Below are 15,485 nucleotides of genomic sequence, written 5' to 3' on the forward strand. Positions count from 1 at the left end.
GCGCGGGCTGCTCCCCCCGCCCGGCCGCGCGTTGGTACCGCCCGGCCGTGGCACCGCCCCTGTCCCTGCGCGGCTTCCGTCCTTCCGGCCCGCGCCGCGCGCCGCCGTCATGGTGAGGGAGCCGGGGGCGCGATCCACCGGGAATCCGCCGGCATCGCCGGGAACGGGGAACGGGAACGGGGAGCGGGCATCTGCCGGGAATCCACTGGGAACGGGGGCGGGGAACGGGGATCCACCGGCATCCGCCGGGAACGGGGGCCGGGAATGGCGGTCTACCGGGAACCGGCACCGTGGATCTGCCCGCATCCCACTGGGAACAGGGTCCGGCAGCCCGGCCCATCCCGCCGGGGCGGCCGAGGGCACTGACGGCTTTTCCCGCAGGCCAAGATCAAGGCCCGAGACCTGCGCGGGAAGAAGAAGGAGGAGCTGCTGAAGCAGTTGGACGATCTGAAGGTGGAGCTGTCGCAGCTGCGCGTGGCCAAAGTGACCGGCGGGGCCGCGTCCAAGCTCTCCAAGATGTGAGTGGGCCGGGGGACACGGGGCTGAGCCGGGTCTGGGAGCTGTCACAGCCGGGTGCTGGGGAAGTACAAACGGCAGGGAAGAGGAGCGGATCTGTAGGGCTGGAAGCCGATCCGTCTCTGCTCGGACGGGGTGTAGCGGGGGTGAGCCGGGAGGTGTTGGTGTTTGCTGTAACTGGTGCGGGGCAGGTTGGCGGTCAGAGCACACACAGCTCCTGTGCACTGGGCTGGATCCATATCCTCAGACGTGACTGTCCCTCCTGCAGCCGCGTGGTGCGTAAATCCATCGCCAGAGTGTTGACTGTCATCAACCAGACCCAGAAGGAGAACTTGAGGAAGTTCTACAAGGTAGGGACAAACACCTTCTGTACTGGCCTTTTCTCTCTTACTGTTCTCAGTTGCAGTTTGTGGAAGGAACTGGTTTTGTAGGTTGCTACTTAAGATTAAAACTCAGTGAGAAACGCTCATTTATGTTCAGTTTTAAAGTTCTCTCATCATGGTTCCTTTTTAAGTATTATTGCAAGAATTCTGTAAGTTGGGTGTGAGTCTGCTTTTGCCAGGAGAGTCTCCTGGCAGCATCCCTTTGGGTTGTGATGAGCTTCCTGGGAGGTGCAGTTTGTACAAATGCAGATCTAAATTTAAATTCATGTTTCAGGTGGACAAGGAGATTTTTCACTCAAGAAGTTCTTAGAATATTATTTCCTGGGGTTTAAATGACATCAAATAGGGCAGGAAAAAAAAGAACTTTCCAAGAGGTGTTGGGTAACTGGGACTTAAGATGAAGCATTGCTTGAACTTGAGTCAAAGCTGGTACAACTGCTGCAAAAGTTATAATCAGCTCTTGTTTCCCAGCAGAGAGAAGGTCTCTCAAGCCTCCAGACTGGGATGATGGTCCCAAGGCAGAGGTTTAAACAGTGGTGCTGATGCTCTGGCAGGAGCTCGGCTCTGAGAGCAGCGTCTGAACTTGACTGTTGTGTCTTTGCAAACAGGGCAAGAAGTACAAACCCCTGGACCTGCGGCCCAAGAAGACCCGGGCCATGCGGCGCCGGCTCAACAAGCACGAGGAGAACCTCAAGACCAAGAAGCAGCAGCGGAAGGAGCGTCTGTACCCGGCCCGGAAATTCGCCATCAAGGCATAGCCGGGGCCGGGGGCTCATTAAATGGAGTTCACTTTGCAAGTGTCACTGGTGGTTTTTTTGGGTAAAGAAGTCATCAGCTTTGTGGAGGGACATGGGAGGATTGACAGGACGTGTGTTTGACTGCTGCTGAAAATACAGAGCTGGCAGTTTATTTTCCTCTTTGTGGAGCAGGCAGTGGGTACAGATCTGTGAGGTTTGTTCAACTCGGCATGTAAAAATAATCTGAGATTGTTTAGGGTGGAAGTTTTTCACACATGTTTGCAGTCAGTCAATATCTATCACTTCAGTAGCTTAAGAGCAAATATTTAAAGTTTTGTCATGTACCAGTGTTATCAGAAATGAATGCTGAGGGGCTTTAGGGGTCTTCATGGAACCTGAAGGATTCTGTCAGCACTTGATTTGGATCTCTGGCCAACTCATTGTACCCCCCAAGAACCCCCTTGGGGGTGATAGTTTCAGCCCAGGTGCTCTCTCTGGGTGTGGACACTGATGAGGGCAGGTAAGCTCAGAACACTGAGCTCCAAGGGTGGCATCTCTGAACTCCCAGGGCATCACAGTTCCACACTTCAACCTGCAAAACACAGCAAGGGTTAAATGGTCTGACTTTGTCCCCTAAGGAGTTCTTTGGGACTCAAGACGGGGTTGCAGTTCCAAGGCCTTTTTTGGTTCTGCTGTGAGGGAGAGTTCCGCAGTGCTGCTGGAGCGTGAGGGCTCAGCACTCATGGTTTGTGTTAGTGCAGCCAACGCATTCGAACATGAAAAATTCCCTACCCATTAGGGAGTTCCTAGATGGGATCCAGATTCTGCCTGGGGAAAAGATCTTAATTCTGCTCACTCAGTGAAGGATTTTTAAGCCTCAAGCAAGTTTTGTTGAGAGAGGCCTAATTGCCTGTGGTTCAGGGAATTTTCCCTACATGGCGGCATCGTGAGGAGTGGCAGCTCCATGATGTCACCAGGGCTGTGCCAGGGCTTTGTTGGGAGCTTGGGGTGAGATGGGACGTGTCTGGCAGCGAAGGGGACCTGGCCTGGCACAGCCCTGGGCCCAGGCTGCCAGAGCGTGCCGTAGGACAGCGTGCTGCGTGTGGGAACTGGCTCCTTGGCTCACGCAGTATTCCCGGGAAAGCAGGCAGGGTTACAAATGGCTTTGTGTTACCATCTCTGTGTATCCTGCTGTGGCCAGCCCTGAGCTGCTCCAGGAGAAGCACAAGCTGCTGGCCCAGCTCGTGTGGCCCCCCCAGAATCAGGAGCACACTCCTGTGAGGATCCCTGATCTCACATTCCTGCCCCAGGGGCCTGATGCCCAAAGGATACAGGAGGGAGGCTGGTCCCCTGTGCTGGGAATGGGGCAGGCTGGGGCAGGTGGCTTCTGCCAGATCATGCTCGGCTGCATTTGGGCTTCTCTTTGGAGAGGTGTGTGCCCTGTGCTGCTCTGGCAGCCAGGTGGCTCTGCCACCATTCCCGACATGGCAAAGCAAACACAGCAGGAACTGCGCCCTGTGCGCTGTGCACTGCAGAGTCCGGTGACAGCCTCAGGGTGTGCTCCAGGTGTCACCTTCCACCCCAGGCACGGGAGCAGCCGTGCTGCAGAGAGAGGATCTGCTGTCTCCAGGATCCAGTCGCAGTACAGATCACTGAGTGCCAACCAGTAACAAGGGGGGGGGGACAACAATGGGGAAGAACCCCAGTGCCAACTAATTAGCAGGCACTGAAAATCCCCGAGCCATCCCATGCTGAAGTGGGAGCCACTATGGGAGAACAGCTCAGGCTTTGTGCACAGCCCATAGCAGCCATTTGAGGAGGTGAACAGGTTCTGGCACTAAATCCTGGGGCTGAATTACTCCATCCACCCGTAGCCAGATGGCAAAACCAACCAGTCCGGCCCTTCCATCAGAAGGGCCCTGTGCTGTTACGGGACACATCCCACAGACAAGAGCCCTTTAAGTGACCAGGAACAACACACTGATTGAGTGGACACGCAGGTGAAGTGATGGGCTCCCTCCAGGGCACAGGTGAAGACACTTGTTCCTGCTGTGAGTGCAAGGCAGAGCCTGTCCTGGCCATGTTTCCAGTGGTCTGTGCTGATTCCCACTTTACCAGCCAGCCCCAGAGGATGGCTGTGCTGCCCCAGCTCCCTAGCAGAAGCTGCTGCTGTCGGGGCTGAGCATAGGCTCTTCAGCCTTGCTGGTCCCCAAAGGGAGGAGTGCCCAGTGGCAGAACCCCAGCAAAGGGCCACACACTCCCCAGAACACCCCAGTGCTGTGCTGGCTCTGAGGGGACCACACAGCATCACCCCTGTGTCACTGCAGGGAGTGTGGCCCCTGTCACCCTCTGGCAGGGTGCTGGGGGGGTGTAGGGTGGGTTTCCTGAAGCCCTGTCCTGGGAGACCCCCCACTCCCCAGCGCTGACCCCGCGCAGCTGCCGGCACCAGCCCTGGGTTTAGCGCTGGTGTTTGCAGAGCGTCAGGGCCTCGGAGGCTCACACTGTTTATTTGTTCCTCATAACTGAAGATGTCCCTCAGCCCTGGAGCAGCTTCCTGGGAAAAGCCATTCTTCAGCAAATAAATAATTTCCCAGGCGGGGAGGAGGACGCAGGCGCAGCTGCCGGCTGGCTGCGGGGCACGGCCCGGGGCTGGTGCTGCTGGGGGGGAGCCCTGGCCCTGTGCCCTGGAACACGTTCAGCAGCACCAGATGTTCCTGCCCGGCACAGCGGGCACAGCCCAGAGTGGATGGTGTCCGTGGGAGCTGGCAGCTCCCGCTCCTGGACCCCATCCTGCAGCTGGGGCAGGGGCTGAGGGAATGGGGGATCTGCAGAGGGAGATTCGAGTCATGGAATCAGAGTCATTTAGGTTGGAAAAGACCCTCAAGACTGTTCAGCCATAAACTTGGTATTGCTGAGGAAAGCTCGGGCCCCACCTCCTTTGGCTGGTGTTTGCTGCGATGGACACAAACCCCAGCTCTTCTAACGCTCCTGGCATTGCTCCTGTCACTGCTCCTGTCACCTCCCTCTGCCAGGACGGCCCTGAGCCACTGTCCTGAGTGCTTCCACGGGGGGTGACCCCATTTCTGCACGCAGCAGGATGAGTGGAGATGGGATATGGACGCACAGGGTGCTGTGCAGTGCAGGGAGCTTGGGAGCAACCAGCCTGGGCACGTCCTGGTGGCCTTGGCCATGCCCTGCCATGCTACCCACTGCCCTCCACGTGCCAGGAAGAGCTGGCCCTGCACAGCTGCGTGTGAGCAGCGTCTGGCACATCTGGTGACCACAAGCCCCACGTTGTGAGCGCCCAGCCCAGTGGGGAAATGCCGCGTCCCGCCGGCGGCGCAGATGGCCCAGGTCTGCCCAGGGCAGCCGCCCGCGCCCGGCCCTGAATGCCCGTTTTGTTGGCCAGGCTGGGGCAGGACTAGCCCCCACACTGCCCTGGCCCTGCTGCTCCATGAATACAGGCAGTGTCTGGATGCAAGTGCTGCACTTCAGGCCCTGCACCCACTGTCTCGGGGCTCCCAGGCAAAGGTGACCCTGGGGCTCCCTGGGACAGGGGCTGATGTGTGCTGGGGATCCCTGGGACAGGGGCTGCTGTGTGCTGGGGCTCCTGGCCCCCAGCCAGCCTGGCTGTGCATCTGCAGGGAGATGGAGAAAACCCCTGCGTCGGGCTGAGCAGAACCTGGCCACAAGAGTGGCCTGCGGGCAGCCCTCTCCTCCTGCCTTGCTGTGCCCTGGGTGCTGCTGGGGAAGGGGTGTTTGCAGGTGCCCCCTGCCACCCCGAGGGGCTGCCATGCCAGGGGCTGGGGTGCTGTGGAGCTGGCAGCAGCAAGCCTGGGAACAGATTTCTGTTTCCACTGGTGAGTGAGTCAGCGGCGGCACTGCCAAGGCCCGTGGATCCCCTCCCTTCCCTCCAGCCACTGCCACCACCCACCGCCCGCTGCCCAGCCCTTTCCCACAGCTGCCCGGAGTTGTCAGCCTTGGCACCTGTGGCTCCACATCACCTCACATCCCTGCATCACCCTGCAACTCTCCAGACACTGAGCAGGGCCCCTGGTGGCACCAGCGATGTGGCACATGTCCCAGCGCAGGCGGCCGATGGGTGGGGGCACAGCATGAGGGCTGTGGCACTGAGACCGAGCCTCCTGCTCCCCATGGAGGACCTGGGGACTGCTGGGCTCTGCCAAGAGGCTGCTGGTATGGCTGGGCACCACGTCCCAGGCACAGCTCTCTGCTGAGCCCCTGGTCCTGGAGCCTGGCTGTGCCTGGAGAGCTGTAGGGTCCGGGTGGAGGCAGCTCCTGGGGTGGGACAAGGACCCAGGTTTTGGTGCACCCCCAGTGGGTGCCAACAGGCTGCGCCATGGACAGGCTCTGGCCAGGATGTCCCCTGGCACTGTGCCCTGCCCGCTGTACATTCTGCCCACCCAAAGACTGGCCACCCCTGGCTCACCTCAGCCCCGAGGCAGTTCTGTGCTGGGGCACCACGGGGAGAGCAGGACGCCAGCCTGGGCAGCAGGGCCAGGAATGAGGCAAAACCACCACAAACAAACCAGCCCAGCCAGTAACTGAGAAGGAGGCGGGGGGGGGGATCAGGGCTCACTGCCTGGCTGCACTGAGGGCAGCCGTGCCCGCGGGAGGGGGTTTTGGGACTGAGGGCTGCAGCACCTGCCCAGATGGCCTCGGCTGCCCTTCCCAGGCGCCACATTGCTGTCACGGGGCCCTGGGGCACCACAGCCCCCCAACATCCCTGTCTCAAGCTTCATTTGCTGCTTGCTGCTGAACTGAGAGATTTTAATCTTTTAATCACGTTATGAGCCGAGGTGGTGCCGGCCACGCACAGGAGGAATGTCTGGAAGTCAGCAGCGCCCGTCGTGGTGGGAGCCCATCCTGCCCCTACCCACACGTCCCCACTATGTACTGCTTGGGGACCCCCACACTCCCCAGCCTGCCTTGTCCTGCCTGAGACTGCAACTTGCACCAGGAAAAGGCCCCGGGACCAGAGACCAGGACGAGGCATCGGGGACGGGTGCCAGGACAAGGATGAGCTAGCAAAGGGCTGCTGCGTCTGAAGCTCCCCGCGGCAGCCCAAACGACCCAACACAAGGTAGTCCTCTGACCACGCAGCTTTCATTCCTCCCTTCCCATGTTTTCTGACCGAGGGGAGCAGAGGGGCGACCGCAGCCCAGCCCTGCGCAGCACGGAGCCACGGCAGCCCCTGCGGAAGAACAACAAAGCCCTGGAATTAGAGATGTGCTGGGAGTTTACTTTACCACAAAAAAATGTCAGAAATCCGTATTGTTTGGACAGGGATTTGCTGGGGATCGCTAGATAAAAGCCTGGCAGGGACTCAGCCCGGGGGGAAAAGTCGGCCGGTTCCTTTCCGTGGCGAGGACTCGCGGCCAAGCGAGGGGAGCAGCGCAGCGCTGGTGCGGGGTCCGGGCCGAGGCAGGGCGGGGGCTGCTGGGGCCGCCGTGAGCCAGAGCAGCACCTGGGAGCAGCGTGGGAAGGGGGTGCCAGGCTGCCCACGCCTGGCACCGCCTTCGGGTCTTTGCAGGGGAAAACATTTCCGCCTCCTGGGACTCCTCCTGGCTCCGCGGCACCGAGAGCCCGGCGCAGCCCCACGGCCCCAGGCGGCGTGCGGGGCTCGGCGGGGCCCAGGGCAGGCTGCCCCCGCAGCACGGACGGGGGCGGGAGGGCGCTGGGAGCGGGGGCTGCTCTCACCCCGAGCCCCCCGGCAGCTCCGCGCTTGCCAAGTTCTGCAGCAGCGCCGGGGCAGCTGCTCCCGCCGTGCCCACGCTCAGCTGCTCCGCTCTCCAGCAGCGGGGCTCGGCTCCCGGCGGCTCTCGGGCTGCAGCTCAGGCTGGGCGATGCCAAATCCCCTTTACCCCAGGACCCAGCAGGGTTTGCTGCCCCGGGTCTGGTCTGGGACCCGCCTGCCACTGTGCTGCCGTGGCATCGTGCCGGTGCTGCCGGGGGGATGTGAGGTGTCCCTCTGGGCTCGGCGTGGGGAGCTGTGCCTGCCAGGAGTGCAGTGAACAGCAGCCACATGTGACAGCAACCCCTGGGAACTCCTGGCCGTGGGACAGGACAGTGAGGGACAGGGATGGCGAGGGACAGGGACAGTGAGGGATGGGGCTGGTGAGCACCTGCCCTGCCCGCTCCTCCCTGCCCAGCTTGAGGACAAACGATAGCACATGCAGCCCGCTTTCACATGTTATGTTTTAATACTGTTCATGTCTAAAATGACCAAAACCAAGCCAAGCGCCCACAGCCCCTTGCCCTGCCTCACCTGGAGAGCGGGAGGGCCACGGGCTCCCCTGCCCAGGGCTCGCTGCAGGCAGGTGTGCAGGCAGGTGTGCAGGCAGGTGTGCAGACAGGACACCCCTGTGCTTCGGGCTGGCTCCTCTGCACCCGCTGCCCGAAGGGGCCTCATACAGCTCCAGTGAATGCGTTTAAATAACAAGCTAATGAGCGGAAAAAGCAAGGGCATCTTAACCACATTTCCTAAAATAGCAACCAGCACCTGTTGCTCGTGCCTGGCAGCCGGGGCCCTGCCCACCCCACGGGGCTGGGTGCAGGCCAGGGCACGGGGCTGTCCCGCACTCGCGCCGCTGGCAGCTGCGGTGCTGGCACGGGCAGTCCCGGTGGGTGTGCGGGGAGGGGGCTCAGCTGGGGGCAGTGCAGTGGGTGCTCAGTGCAGTGGTATGGGGTGGGTGTTGCCGTGGTGCCAGTGGTGCCGGAGGGACGTGGGGCTGGGCTTCTCTCTGTTCCCCAGGAAGGCGATGCCAGCCGAGCTGCCGTGGGCACGGGGGCCACGTTGTCATGGGGGTGTCTGCCGGGGGCTGTGCTCACACGGACTCCCTGCCCCACAGTGCAGTGGGCACGGGGCAGCTGACGGGCACAGAGGATGGGGAGGGGGTTGGGGTGGAAGCCGGGCTGTTGCCACAGCCCTGGTCCAGCTGGGGTCAGGGTGCCAGGCCCAGGCTGCGTCAGGGTGCCCCAGCCAGGTACAGCAGAGGGTGGGTGCAGGAGGGCAGATGGGAACCCCCGGGGCACTCAGACCACGAAGTGGAGCCCATATGTCATCTGATGGCCGTTGTCCCAGGCGTAGAGCACCTTCTCCTTGGGGTTGTAGTCGACCTGCGTGGTGAAGGAGTAGTGGTTGAGGAAGGGCAGTCGGAGCTCTGCCTCCGTGTTCGTGTGCGTGTCGAAGGCGTAGGAGATCTGCCCTTCCTTCTGGCTGTAGGTGTCCACAGCGTAGAGGATGCCACAGATGATGAAGCAGTTCCCGTAGGTGTTGCGCTTCAGCCCCGTCTTCCAGGTGGTTTCCTTGCGCACTGAGAGGTCCCCGGGGTCAAGTCGGCTCAGCACGATCACCTCCTGCTGCGAGTAGTCGTAGTCCACAGAGGGGTAGATAACCCAGAGCCCGCTCTCATCCACAGCAAAGTCAATGTCTGAGTGGCCCCTCCACTTCCAGGGCGTTGTGTCCTCATACACCACGTCGTGGAGCAGCGCCCAGCCCGCCACGTACCGCTCCTTCAGGTCATACTTGATGATGTTCTTGGTGAAGGCACGGTTGTAGTAGAAGGCCCCCCGGTACACCACGTGCCCGGTGCCGATCCAGTTGTAGGGCAGCTTGTAGAGGTTGCTCCAGCGGCCTGTGAGGGGGTTGGAAAGGCGCTGAGACCCACTGCAGCACTGGGGTCCCATGCACAATGGCCTGAGTGTGCTGGCAGTGGCAGGGGACTTGTGTCCCCCTCACTGCCCTGTGGGTGCTCCCCAGTGCAGGTCCCCAAGAGCTGCCCACTGCCCCAGGGCTGGCACAGCCAGTGTCACACGGCACTGGCCACTCACCCAGGAGGAGCAGAGGCCCCTGCACCCACTCGGCTGCTGACCCTCACCCTGCTTGAAGTTGTCGAGGCTCCTGAACTCCACGAGGCTGTTCCCATAGTAGTAGTTGGTGACATAGATACGGTCATCCTTGGCTGCTGGGTCCTTCATCCAGGCCCCCTCGTTGCGCCCGTAGCTGTGGTGCTCCATGGGAGGCTCCACTGACTCGATGGTGCCTTCGCACTCCACCTCCTTCACTGGGTACCGTGGAGGAGGAGAGGGACGAGGGCTTATCCCTGCCCCAGGCACCTGCCTCCTCCTCCTTCCCCATGGCATGGCTATTGCTGGCCTGGCCTGGCCATGGGCACTGGGGCTGCCGGGCTGGGTACCCCCTCCCAGCTGCCCCCCACTCACCCACCTCTGTTTGGTGTTTCGGGGTCCCCAGTGCTGTCATCCCCCTGCCCAAGGGGGCTGGGGGGGCTGCGGGTGGTGCTGCGGGGGGCTGGGGCAGTGCTGGGCACAGCCGTGGTGTTGGGCACAGCGGTCTCTGTCTGTGCAACAGCTTGGGCTGGGGTCCCCTCAGCTGGGGGGAGTGGGGGGCCCCTCTCCTCCTGCTGCTCCGGCACAGCTGGCCCCCTTGCAGGGCTCTCTGTGGGGGGACAAGCTGGGAGTCAGTGCGTTTGCAGGGGCAGCCCCAGGCCCTCTGCCTTGTGGGAGGGTGCTCCCATGCCCCCACCCGTGCCCCACGCCGGGACTCACCGCGGCTGCCGGCCGGCCCCTCCGCCGCTCCCGCCTGCCCCACCTTGTAGTACGTGATGCCTCGGACCACGGTCTGCTGGTGTGCCAGGGGCTTGGGCTTGGATGTGGGCTGGGACCCTGCCCTGGCCTTGATGTTCTCCTTTTTGGGCTTCTCAGGCTTCAGTGGCTTCTCCTTGGGCGCTCGGGGGGCCGCTTTGTCCCCCAGTGCCTTGCGGGTGCTGGGGTACCGCCCCGCCTCCTTCTCTCGACCACCTGCTGTGTCCTGGGGGGCACAGCCTGTCAGACCCCCTCCCCTCCCATCCCTCCACTTCCCTGCTGCCACCGAGCCAGGCAGTGGGCACAGGCACCAGCCCCTGGCTGCCAGGGGGCAGGGAGTGCACCTCTCATAAGCCTGGGGGAGCTCAGCTCTGCCTGGCAGCACCGGCTGTGCCTGTGCAGGGCCGGGCCCTGGGCTACCTGTGGCTCGGGGTACCTATGGCTCGGGGTACCTGTGACTCAGGGTACCTGTGCCTTGCTCTCGGGGACAGCAGCCGCGTCCTTCTGCAGCAGCTGGTAGCCCAGGTTGGAGATCTCCTTCTTGATGCTGAGCATGATGTCGGAGTAGTTCTCGTAGCGTTTCATCTGGTTGGTGAGGTGCAGGATGCTCTCCTTCATGAAGTCGTTCTCCCTGCTCAGGTTAGTCTTGATGGTCTGCAGGAGAGGAGAGGCTGGAACCACAGCACCCCCAGAAAGTCCTGAGCAGTTCAGCAGGGAGCACTGCAGGGATGGTGCTGCCAGAGCTCACCTCCTCCAGTGTGTTCATCTGGGCCACCACCTTGCTGATGTAGGAGTGGACCTTCATCAGGTCCATGCTGTACAGCGTTCCCTCCAGCAGGTCCACCATGGACTGCAGCTGCAGAGGAAGAGCAGGGATGGGCCACAGGGCAGGGCTGAGACAAGGGGCTGGGGCACAGTGTGGGGGTGAGGCACAGGGCACAGGAGTGGGCACAGGGCAGGGCTGTGCAGTGAGGGGAGGGTGTGTCTGGCCCCCAGTCCCGCCACGCCTCAGGTACCTTGAAGAGCTCTGGCGCCTGCTTCTTCAGCTTCTCCATCTTCCACTCGTTCTCGCAGGGGTTCAGCGAGGAGGGGGGCGCGGTGCAGGAGCACTTGCAGTCGGCCCCCGAGCTCACCGTCTCCACCGTGTAGAAATCCTCCACGCGCGCGCTGCCGTTCCTGACGCGGCTGCAGGCGTCCTTGCTCAGCGGCCGCAGGATGCACTTGCAGCGGCAGTCGGAGCCCTCCGAGGTCATCCTGACCTGGTCCATGTCACCCAGCGCCTGTGGGACACGTGGTGAGCCTGGTGTCCCACCAGGGCCCCGCTGACCCCAGCAAGCCATCACAGCCATCCTCCTCTCTTTTGCCTGCCCAGAGTTCTCCCACCACCTCAGGGGCTCCTGGTTGTGCCCCAAAGAGCATGGGGCAGAGTCTGGCCCAGAGCACCGTGTCTCACCACTCTGCACCCGGGCTGACAGCAACAAAGCCCAGGCAGCTGCTTGTCCCTATGGCCACCAGAGCGTTTTTCCAGGCCCACTTCTGTGGCTGTTTCCCAGCCTCCAGCAAGACCCCAGTGAGCAGGGATGGTGGTAAGACCCAGCAGTGCCTCTGTGCCCCCACGCCCACGGCCTCCAGCCCACACAACGTTCATTGTTCGTGGTGACATTGCAGCCACCTCAGGGTGAGCTCGGCCCCTCCAGACTCCGGCAATGGCCCCAGGCACATGCTCAAGGACTCCCTTGTTTCCACACATGGCCCTGACTCACGCTATGAGCCAGGGTGCTTTTCAGCTGGTTTAGCCCAGTTCTCCCCTAGTCCCGCTGTGCTCAGGAACAAGGGAGCCGAGCCCCCCTCACCCCCCCCCCACTGGCTGTGCACCCTGGGGGATGCCTGGGCTGGCAGGAGCTGTGCCGGGTGCCCCGTGTGTGAGGATGTGCCTGCTCCAAGCAGCCGGGAGGGTGGGACAACAGTGACAGGCAGTGCAGTGACCCTGGAGGGACAGGGCTCTGCCCACAGGGACTCTGACTCATCCTGGGAAACAGAATGGTGGCAGAGCTGGGAAACAAGTTGAGCTCTGGCTCCCGGTCTTCCCCAGACCACAGCAGAGCACAGTGCGGCGTGGGAAAGGGCAGAGGCCCACGGAGTCCATGTCCTGCCTGCAGGCAGCACCCATGGCCACACAGGCACCCTCCCTTCAGAGCCCAACTGGGATGACACGCTGGTGGCACTGGGGCAGCAGCTCTCCCTGAGCACTGCCCGTGCAGCACAGACCCCAGGCTCCCCACAGCCTACACAGGCCAGGGGCTTCCTTCTCTTCCTGAAGGGCTGCAAAACCTCACGCATTTTGCATTTCAAAAAACCCTCTTTCATTCAAAGGGAAACCAGGTCCCGCTGGCTGAAGGAAAACACCCGGGGGGGCCAAAGGGCTGTAAATTGAGGAGGATCTAATCAAGCTCTCAGCAGGGAGCAGGGCAAGGACCCCCTCCCCAAACACCAAGTCGACAGGCTCGCACCTCTCCGGGCCCCCTGACCTCCCCATGGCCATGCTGGCGCTTGTGCAAACAGGCAAGAGGATTCACAGCCTGGCCACGAGCTGCTGGCCCCTCCTCACAGAGCCGGGCAGCTCCCCAGGCCTGAGCTGGGCAGCTCTGCTGGCCACGAGCAATGTCCATCCAGGACACTGAGCTGCATGAGGTCCTGGCGTGCACACACATCCCTGTGGGAACCCCACGCGTGGTCCCAGGGTGCCCCGTGGGAGTCCCACTTCAATTCCTAGCCAGGATCCCCTATTCCCACCAACACCCAAGCACCGGTGAAGGTTCCACCACCGCAGCACAGCCCCACACCCAGGCACACATTGCAATCCCACCCACCCTCAGCACCTTCTGCAGGGCAGGGCTGCAGCTGCCTGGGCTGGCAGCTCTTTCCCAAAGGAGCAGGTGACTGTGGGCTGCGGGTCCCCTCCCACGGCCCTGGCACGCTGTGGTGGGAGGCACGAGTGGCACAGAGGCCCTGCATGTCCCACTGGGGTGAGGCACAAACAAGCGGGTGCCCAGAGCAACAAACGTGCCTGGAGCAGCCACAGCAGCTGTGACACTGCACGGTGAGGGGGTGTCCGGCACACAGAGCCTCCCCCACGGCAGGAAGGGCCAAGCCCTTCCCAGGGACCCCCCAGTTCCAGCCCTGTGTGTGCCTCACTGCTCCACAGCCGGGGCAGCCGCCCGCCTTCACGTGGGGCCGTAACACTAAACCTTGTCCTGCCTTTTACCAGCTCCTTAAACAGGAACCACATGTTCTATTTATACAGAAAAACTCATAAACAAGGAAATATTAAAAACCAGGCTCTGATGTGGGGAGCCTCTGCAAGGGTCACCCGCTGTGGGTGCCCTCTGTCAGCCTGTGCCTGGCTGTGCCCGGCTCGGCAGGGGACAGCCCACACCTGCCATACACATGGACCCTCTCCTGAACACTGGACAGGTGGGTCGGGATGTGGAGGCACACGGCAGCCTGTGCTGCACTGCCTGCTCTGGGTGGGAATCCAATGGCTCCCTAAGAAATCTGCGTGAGGGCTGCTACAGCCCTACGGGGGCTCTGCTGGTTCTTTCCCCGGATGCCTCTGCTCACTGCAGACCCCAGCCCAGGGTGCAGGAGGTGGGTGCCGCCCATCCTCTGGAGTGGGACCCAGATCCACAGGGGCTGCACAGCCATGGCTGGTGCGGGAGAGTGTCCCTGCACTTTGCTGAGGGTTTCCACACTCCCAGCTTTATGAGCTGGGTAATTTTCCCAGTTTCTGAAACCTCCTGCAAGAGCATCCATGTGAGCACTGAGTTTGTGACATTATTTGGAGAAAGCAGGACCTTTGACAATGACCCTTGGCCAGCTTTTAAGCTCTCCTTTGGCTGCTGCCAGAGGACTCGTCTGGGAGGAAAACACGCTGTGTTGATAAGCTGCTGCGCTGCACGCCTCTGGCACAGCTGCTGGAAGGCATGTCCCCGTCATGGGAGGGAAACCATGTCACCCTTCTCTTCCTCCTCCTCCCAGGCTTGGCACAAGGTGTCAAACACATCCTGCAGCTGAGGCAGAACGGTGCTGGCAGGGCTGGGCCGTGGCTGACGGCAGCCAGGCCCCGGGTGCTGGCGCTGCTCGGGCGTCCCGTGTCAGTCATGGGGACACGGCCATGCCAAGCACTTGTGTGGCACACACATGCCCACTGAAGGGATCTCATCCAATGGCAAGAACGGAGAAAACACCTCCGAGCACAGCAGGCAGCACCTGCGGGGAGGGAGGCATGGAGGAGGCGACAGCACCGTGTGGGTCCGTGGGCTGCGGATCCCAGAGTCCTTCGGGCAACATCACCCCTGGCACCCCGCCGGGAACCCAGCGCAGGGCATTCCAGGCTTTGGATATCTGTTCCAAGCCAAGTGCTGCTGACAACAGCTGTGCTATCGTCCTATTCCACCAAATGTCTTGGAAAATCCTGTATTTTTAACATTTTGGTGAGCCTGGCAGTAGCTGCGCCCAGCACCATCCCTCTGGGCTGGATCCCGGTGTCCCTGCTCTGGCCCCCGAGGCCACTGACCCCGCGGGAGACAGGTTCCAGCTGGAACCGAGGGCTCCTGGATCCACGGGAGAGGCTGGCTCCCCCCGTTTCCCCCCGCGGGGGAAGGCTTGTCCGGGCTACTCTCTCTGGCACGGAGTCGCTCATTGTAGCGCCCATCCCCGCAGCTCCGGGGCTTGGGCACCTCCCAACCCCGCGAGCGCGCCCCCCGCCCGGGCCATTCCCTGCGCCGAACCCGCACCGCGAGGGGAGCACCGGGACCCGCACCCGGCCCCTCCCGGGACCCCCGCCCGCTCCGCCCGGGACCCCCCGACCCGCCGGGCACCACCGGGGGCACCGGACCTGCCCCACGGGGACGGCGCTGCCCCCGTCCGCTCCCAGCACCGCCGGGCACGGCGGCCGGGACCCCCTGGCCGCGCTCGCCATCCCGGTCCCGACCCCCGTCGGTGCCGGTGCGGTCCGTCCTTACCGTGGCGGTGCCGCGCGCCGCGGCCAGCGCCGGGAGCAGGAGCGCGGGGAGCAGCAGCGCCCGCATGGCGAGAGCGGCGGTGACCGCCCGCACCGAGCGCCCGCTCCGCCCGGCCCGGCCCGGCGGCGGGGAGGAGCCGCCCGTCCCGCCCGCCCGTCCGTCCGTCCGTCCGTCCGTCCGTCCCGCCCCGTCCCGTCCCG

The 15,485-nt window shown here is 62.8% G+C and overlaps 2 protein-coding genes across 4 annotated transcripts in view; one reads left to right on the plus strand and one right to left on the minus strand.

Moving 5' to 3' along the window:
- Positions 1-9: 9 nt before the first annotated feature.
- Positions 10-15,485, plus strand: part of RPL35 (ribosomal protein L35) — a 19,319-nt gene continuing 3,843 nt past the window's right edge. Inside the window, exons 1-4 of one of the 2 annotated variants that reach the window (XM_027650105.1) lie at positions 10-112; positions 382-518; positions 785-866; positions 1,508-1,683. In XM_027650105.1, coding sequence (XP_027505906.1) covers positions 110-112; positions 382-518; positions 785-866; positions 1,508-1,657 — 372 coding nt within the window. In that variant the 5' untranslated portion in view covers positions 10-109 and the 3' untranslated portion in view covers positions 1,658-1,683. Of the gene's footprint in view, positions 113-381; positions 519-784; positions 867-1,507; positions 1,697-15,485 lie in introns of those variants that run through there. The other variant, XM_027650104.1, reaches the window with a different exon arrangement.
- Positions 7,856-15,358, minus strand: OLFML2A (olfactomedin like 2A). 2 transcript variants are annotated; one of them, XM_027650069.1, is made up of 8 exons: positions 15,286-15,358; positions 11,278-11,541; positions 11,010-11,117; positions 10,730-10,915; positions 10,226-10,487; positions 9,885-10,115; positions 9,538-9,723; positions 7,856-9,294 (listed from the first exon to the last, which is right to left on the minus strand). In XM_027650069.1, exons 1-8 carry the CDS (start codon positions 15,349-15,351, stop codon positions 8,693-8,695), a joined length of 1,905 nt encoding a protein of 634 aa, XP_027505870.1. In that variant the 5' UTR covers positions 15,352-15,358; the 3' UTR covers positions 7,856-8,692. The 2 variants fall into 2 exon arrangements, with proteins under 2 accessions (XP_027505870.1, XP_027505869.1); XM_027650068.1 differs by lacking the exon at positions 15,286-15,358 and having other exon boundaries at positions 11,278-13,102.

The sequence above is a fragment of the Corapipo altera genome, unplaced genomic scaffold (genome assembly GCF_003945725.1).
Source record: "Corapipo altera isolate COAL_440 unplaced genomic scaffold, ASM394572v1 268, whole genome shotgun sequence".
In the NCBI taxonomy this organism is placed as follows: Eukaryota; Metazoa; Chordata; class Aves; order Passeriformes; family Pipridae; genus Corapipo; species Corapipo altera.

What these genes read in the sequence shown, in the direction of transcription:
- OLFML2A (XM_027650068.1), bottom strand. Translation starts at nt 11,610, where the DNA reads ATGGCTGTGATGGCTTGCTGGGGTCAGCGGGGCCCTGGTGGGACACCA. An exon ending in TCCCCGAGAGCAAGGCACAG is followed by an intron (nt 10,488 to 10,729) that starts GTACCCTGAGTC and finishes TGTGCCCCCCAG; the next exon opens with GACACAGCAGGTGGTCGAGA. An exon ending in CCTCGACAACTTCAAGCAGG is followed by an intron (nt 9,295 to 9,537) that starts GTGAGGGTCAGC and finishes ACCCCCTCACAG; the next exon opens with GCCGCTGGAGCAACCTCTAC.